General features: G+C 53.3%; 2 protein-coding genes across 2 annotated transcripts, besides 5 other annotated features; both read left to right on the top strand.

Annotated features, from left to right (window-relative positions):
* Nucleotides 1–378: 378 nt before the first annotated feature.
* Nucleotides 379–406: a sequence feature (A-rich).
* Nucleotides 407–804: 398 nt separating this feature from the next.
* Nucleotides 805–2,628, top strand: Tco025E_08587 (putative protein kinase; the record flags this gene model as incomplete). Its single annotated transcript, XM_029375432.1, has 1 exon — nucleotides 805–2,628. The coding sequence occupies one exon, from the start codon at nucleotides 805–807 to the stop codon at nucleotides 2,626–2,628; it is 1,824 nt and encodes a 607-aa protein (XP_029224446.1).
* A 607-nt stretch (nucleotides 2,629–3,235) lies between these two features.
* Nucleotides 3,236–3,279: a microsatellite.
* Nucleotides 3,255–3,315: a sequence feature (A-rich).
* A 66-nt stretch (nucleotides 3,316–3,381) lies between these two features.
* Nucleotides 3,382–3,424: a microsatellite.
* A 258-nt stretch (nucleotides 3,425–3,682) lies between these two features.
* Nucleotides 3,683–3,737: a microsatellite.
* Nucleotides 3,738–3,754: 17 nt separating this feature from the next.
* On the top strand, nucleotides 3,755–6,751 carry Tco025E_08586 (putative structural maintenance of chromosome (SMC); the record flags this gene model as incomplete). Its single annotated transcript, XM_029375431.1, has 1 exon — nucleotides 3,755–6,751. A coding segment is annotated over one exon (2,997 nt), but the record flags the coding sequence as incomplete, so codon positions are not given.

The following is a 6,751-nucleotide window of genomic DNA, read 5'->3' as shown; positions in this document are numbered from 1 at the left end:
AAGAGCGGAAATGTATACAACCCTGTTGCTGAGCCACTTGGCGGGTGGAGTATTGGGGTAATCCCTCTTTCCCACTCTCTTCTTTTTTATGCCACTGTGCATGTATTGGGACGCAACTACGTAAAGAAAAGAAGGTTTTGTATTTGTTTGCTCCCCGCTGGACGCTAACGGGGCCTTGCAAAACAGGGCATGCTTCCCTTTCAAGACTTGACTGAAGCGGGGAAGGGAAAATCAGAGAAAAAAACCCTTCAGTTTATCTGTTACCCATTTTTCTACCTCGACGGTGTGCCGGCGGCGGCGTTTGCCGGTGCTTATTTTCTCCTTTTTTCCTCCCGTGCTCGGGAGGCATGTGTGCACGGCTTCAAAACTGCTGTTTGCTTCTTTTCCTTCTCCATTCCTTTTCTTTTGCGCCCGTCTTTGCGCAAACCGTACACGGCGCTGTTGGGTTGCCTAGAGGAGGAAGCGAGAGGGTAGTGGCTAGGGCTGCTGCCGCCGCCATTGTCACAATTGGCCGCTTGAGCGAGGAGGCAGACCGGGTAGTCATTTTTTCGTTTTGTTATTTTGGTTTAGAACGCGGCGAGGAAGGGAAGAAGAGGGTGGACGAGTGACGGACAAGACAGCGCGATTGTGTTTTCCCGCTTTCGCTTTGGGTCTGTTAACGTGTGTACCCACACGGCACAGCCATCTGGAGTCCGTATTTACAGCAATTAAATTGTGGAAAGGATCCCTCTTTGTTTTTGTTTCGAATTGGCTTTCTGACTATTGCTCTTCCATATTCAGTTCCTGTCAGTCTGCGTGCATAGCATGGACGCGGAGCAGGAGCGGCTGGAGCCTGATGAAGAACAAAATGTGTCACTGCAGGCAGAACCAACACGCATTGACTTTGACGAGGGTTACTACGTTGGTACCGTCGACGAGGATGGCCACATGTCTGGTTACGGCAAGGCTGTTTGGATGAGCGGTGACACGTACGTGGGAACGTGGCTCGGTGACACCATGAATGGCCGTGGTGTATACACCTGGGCGGACGGCGACTGCTACGAGGGTGAGTACAAGAATGGTCTACAGAACGGCTTTGGCGTTTTGAAGGATGCTACAGGCGTTTACACTGGAGAGTGGGTTGACGACATGCGCCAGGGTCTTGGGAAGATGGAGTACGCTTGCGGGAGCGTGTACGAAGGAGAGTGGGTTGCTAACATGCGCCATGGAGAGGGCAAGCTCACGGAGGAAAATGGGATTGTGTATCACGGTGAATTTGTGCGAAACGAGAAGGAGGGCAAGGGGGTCATGACGAATGCGGAAGGGGATGTGTACGAGGGTGAATTCGCTAATGGAAAGCCCAATGGTAAGGGCACGTATATTTGGGCGGATGGCGCCAAATACGTCGGCTCCTTTAAAGATGGCCTTAAACATGGGCAGGGCTGTGAGTGGATGGCAAACGGCGATTGGGTTGCTGGCGTTTTTGTGAATGGTGAACACGATCAGCAGCAGGCCGTACACAAAGCCGTCGTTACAGACGAGGACCCTTTCCTTGACAAAATAGACCCTGCCGTTTTGACGGCTTTAGATGCGCAAAAGTTGCTCATGATGTCGCAGGGCAAATTCCCTAGCGATGATAAAAAATCTTCCAATAATTTAACTGCCTTAGGCAGCGTCACCGACATGGCAAACGGCACTTCACGAGGGAGCAATAATGGCAGTAGTAGTCTCCTAATGGCAAAAAGTCTGACGCAGTCTGAGCACGGAGACACCAGTAGTCATACCGCCAGTCCCGTGGGCACACCTTTGCAGCAGGGTCGTTTAATGCTTACCGATGCGGATTTAGAAGGCTGGCGGCAAATGAAAATTATCGGAAAAGGCAGTTATGGGGCGGTCTATGAAGCCCTTCTTGTGAGTGGGCGCACGGTGTGCTGCAAGGTGATTGAGTTGGGCTCCCTCACTGACCGCGAGGAGATGGATAAGCTGCGAAATGAAATTTCCTTGATGAAACGACTTCATCATCCAAATATTGTGCAGTATTACGGTTGTCAGGAGGATAGAAGTAAAAACACGCTGAACATCTTCATGGAACTTGTCAGCGGGGGGTCACTCAACACGTTTGTAAAGAAATTTAAAACCATACCCCTACCGACTGTGCGTCAGTGGGCGTATCAAATAGTCTGCGGGGTGAAGTACCTGCACGATTGCGGCATTGTGCACCGCGACATTAAGGGTGACAACGTCCTGGTCTCGCTCGACGGGATAATTAAAGTAGCGGATTTTGGGTGTAGCAAAGCCATTGACGACGTGTGTAGTAAAACGCACGGCTGCCAGACGATGGTGGGGACACCGTACTGGATGGCCCCGGAGGTGATCAAGTGCGAGGCTGGCGGGTATGGCATGAAGAGCGACATCTGGTCGATCGGCTGCACCGTAGTGGAAATGATCACAGGAAGACCCCCGTGGCCGGAGTGCAACTCCATGTGGGCTGCGGTGTACAAAATAGCGCACTCGACGGGCCTGCCCACGGAGATCCCAAAAGACCTGGACCCAAGGCTTATGAGCTTTCTTGAGCTGTGCTTCGAGCGTGATCCGAAGAAGCGCCCAACGGCAGAGCAGCTATTGCGACATCCATTTTTGGCGCTTTAGGTAGTAACGATGAGGAACAAATAAAATAAAGAGAACGAGCGAAAAGGGAAGAAAAGTTGTAGAGAAGAACCTACTCCGAGTTAAGGCTCACAGACGCCTAATCTTTCCTCCGTGATTTGCGTTCTGCAGCAGGGCCCGGGATGAGGCGCGGAGGCCCCAACGTGGTAACCGATGATGATAGAGCGGACATGCAATGGTCGGCGTTTATCGAGAAGGCTCGCGTTTGCAGGGGGCGGCCACGGGAAGCGGAAAAAAAAAGAGAGTGCGAATAGTACGCAAAACCGCAGCCGAAGCAAAAGAGTCAGAAAGCAAATATAATATAAACGGCGTGTCATGTGTGCGCCCTAAATTGTTTCACAGCACTATGTTTTTTTTCTCTCCTTTTTCGTTTGCTTTAGCACTCACCTTTCCAATTTCCCACTTCCTTCTCCACATGCCCCTCACGATTTCCCACTCCAGCGCGCGTCTTTTTCCTACTCGGGCTTTTTCCACAGGCATGCCGTGCAGATGACAGCAGGAGGTGGCGCAAAGTAGGGAAGGGTGACTCGAGAGAAAGGAGTAAAAGAGCTTCCGAAGGAGATGACTGCTATTGACGGTTGTTTTGCTCGTCTGTGTGCGTGTGTGTGTTGTTTTTTTTTGTGTTGTATGTGTTTCATCCTTATTTCTTCTTTGTTTATTTTTCTTTTTACTTGTCGTGGTTGTTTCTTCTTCGTTTCTTGCCATGTTTTGTTTCGTAAAGAGCATGACAACTGCAAAAAAAAAAACAATAATAGCCAAAAAAAGAAAAACAAAGAAACTATTTTAGGGCTTTGATTCCCCTTGTATACGTGGGTGGGCCCTGGAGGGGGAGGGGGAGAGTAAGTTGAAGGGAATTTGTCCCGGCAAGGAGAGAAGAAAAGAGAAGCGAGGCCTCTGCGCGACACTCCCCCCTCCCAGTCCAGCTGTGCATCCGAGATCTCAACAAAGCAGCTCGTTGCCCGCGTTTGTTCCTGCCACTTTCCCTTCTTTTTTTTTCTGCTAACCGTGGCGGCGGCGGTAGTTGCAGTGGAGGCCTACACACACACACACACACACACACACGCACACGCACACGCACACGCACGCACACGACGGGGGCGGGGAGGCTATGCGTGTAAAGAGCATCGTCATTGACGGCTTCAAGTCCTATGCCCATCGCAAGGCCCTTGACGACTTGAGTCCGCACTTCAACGCTATTACCGGCCTCAATGGCAGTGGAAAATCAAATATATTTGATGCAGTGTGCTTCGTCATGGGCATCACCAACTTGAAACGTGTTCGTGCGGAAGATCCGCGGGAACTTATCTTTCGGGCAGGCACCACAGGTGTTCATGCGGCGCGTGTCACGATTGAATTTATTAACGACGACTCTCGTACGGCGCCGCCAGGCTACAGCTGTGAGGAGTATCCGATCATCACCGTAGGGCGGCAGATTAAGCTGGGTGGGAAGCAGCAGTTCTTCCTGAACAACACCGTATCCATGCAGAGCAAAGTCAAGCGCTTCTTTGAGAGCATCAGTCTTAACGTTGACAACCCACATTTCATGGTATTGCAGGGGACGGTGCACAAACTCATTGGCATGCGCTCGCAAGACATCCTCTCCCTCATAGAGGAAGCCGTCGGAACGAAGGCGTTTGATCACCGTCGACGCACTGCCGAGAGTCTGATTCGCAGCAAGGAAAAGAAAATGGAAGAGATTGACAATAACATTGAGACACAGATAGGCCCTATGCTGCGTGCCATGAAGGCAGACCAGGACGAGTATGAGCGCTTTGTGCAGATGAGTGAGGGCATAGAAGAGAGGCGGCGATTTCGTGTCGCCTTTGAGTACCACGAGCAGCGAAAACAGTTGGAGCAACGCACGGAGCGGTGCGCCGCACTTGAGAGAGACGTCGCCTCATCCAAGGAGCAAGTGCAGTTCCTGCCCGCATCGGAGGATGCCGCTACGCGGAGACTGATGGAGCTGCAACAATCCCTTGCGGCGCCCGCGGAGGCGGTGATTTCCCTCCACGAAGAGGAAGCTGCACTTAAAAAGCAGCTGGCGCGGGATGAGGCACACGTGGAGGGGGCCGAAAAGGCCTTGCGCCTTCTCAAGGACAACGCCCGCAAACTGGAAAGAGAAAAGGAGAAGCAGCAGGGTAGAATGGAAAAGTTTGCGTCCAAAAAGGAGCAGCGAGACGCACTTGTGGAGCGTCTCCGTGTGGAGAAGGAGAATGTTGCAAAGCTGAAGCGCTCGTTACAGTTGCAAATCTCGGGGGTGCGAGCCGGTATTTCCGGCATGTCGTTAGAAGAAGAGCGTGCCGACATTGAACGCCGGCTGATTCACCACGGCGCAGAAGTACGACGGTGTGACGAGCGCGTCAAGGAGCTGGAACGGCAACTGCAACACTTTCAACAGAAGACGGCTGCACGGAGTGAAACGATTGCAAAGCTTGAAGCAGAACTAGCGAGGGCACGTGAACGCCTTGATGCGGAGACGGAGACGTATGCAACAGTGGCCCCGCTTGAGGCGCGTGGACGTGCATTGCAGGAGGAACTTGCGCAGCTAAAGGCAGAGCACTGGAAAGCGAACGATGCACTGCAACGTGAGATGGGCAATGGTGGTCGTGGCTTCGATGTGGAGTACGACCGACGCGCTTGCCCAGGTATTGACCAACATATTCATGGCCGCGTTGCAGAGCTCATTGTGCCAAGGGAGGAAAAGTATGCAATGGCCCTTATGGTTGGGGCGCAAACGCAACTACTGCGTGTTGTTGTAACAAATGATCTTGTGGCGGAAAAGGTTATTCGTCATGGGCTGCGGCAACGCACGGCATTCCTTCCGTTGAATACGTTGCAGCGGCCCAAGGGTGTTGATGGAGCTCGCATGGAGGAGGCGAAACGGATTGCTGCGCGAATGGGGGGCTTCCTCGCCATTGCAAAAGACTTGATAGAAATTAAAGATGAATCCCACCGCATCGTAGCGGAGCATGTCTACGGGCAGTTCTTTGTCTGCTCCTCACTGGCCCTGGCTCAGGAGCTTGCGTACAATCCAGCCGTGCGATGCAAGGCTGTCTCGCTTGATGGGGACGTGGCGGAGCCGAATGGACTCATGACGGGTGGATCGACGCAGCAGCTTCGTGACATTTTCGCGGAGGTTCGTGCGTACCATCAGCGCAAGGCCCCTGTAAAAGAGCTGCGGGCAAAAATTGCCCGGGTGGAGAAGGAGTTGGAGGTCGTTCAGGAGCAGCTGCGACAACAGGCGCCCCTGCTACGGCGGTACAAGGAGGCGGAGGAGGCGTTGAGGCTGGCAGAGCACAAGCTTCAGCTTGAACGCGGCGATAACAGCGGGCCTGTGGAGGAGTTGGGTGCCGCGCTTGATGAGGAACGGCGCAAACACGAGGTGGAAGTTGTGGCACTGCGGGAGCTAAAGGAACGCAAGGCGGCGCTGGAGCGGCACACCCGTGAAGACCCCGACGAGGCGCGCAGAGAACTCCAGAAGCAGCTCTCTGCGGCACAGGAGCGATGTAGTGCCCTCGCCCGCGAGGAAGAGGCGGGGTCGGCGGAGTTTGAGCGAATGGAGGCGGATGTCACGCAGTTGGCGGCGGATCTGGAGCGGAAGCTGACGGAAGTGGAGGAAGAGATATCGCACCGCACTGCGGCCCGTGACGGAGCCAAGTTACAACTGGGCGAAACAGGCGGAAAGCTGCAGAACGTGATAGAGCAGCTACAACGGATGGAGGAGCAGCGGCAGCGACTTGAGAAGGAGGTGGAGGAGGTGCAACACGAACTACAACAGCTCTTGGTGAAAAAGACATCCCTTGAAACATTTATAAAAAATGCCGAGGTGGACCTTCGTGACACGGCGAAGGCGACAGAGGAGCTACAGAAATCCGTACATGAGGCAGAACGGCGCCACGCCTGGTTAGTGGAGGAACGACACACCTTTGGACGAAGCGAGGGTCCGTATTACTTTGACGACAAGGTAAGAACGGCTGCCACGTTGCAGGAATTACGCGAGGCTGAGTCTCAGGCCGCAGTGATGTCCAAACGCCTAAATCGCAAAGCCACGATCCTCTACGAGGAACGTAAAAAGGAATACGATGAGTTGGTGCTGCAACGCTCC

This window comes from Trypanosoma conorhini (assembly GCF_003719485.1).
Source record: "Trypanosoma conorhini strain 025E chromosome Unknown Tco_14.4_contig_00819, whole genome shotgun sequence".
Taxonomy (NCBI): domain Eukaryota; phylum Euglenozoa; class Kinetoplastea; order Trypanosomatida; family Trypanosomatidae; genus Trypanosoma; species Trypanosoma conorhini.
The sequence above is the reverse complement of the archived record's forward strand: the minus strand, read 5'-3'. Positions and strand labels throughout refer to the sequence as shown.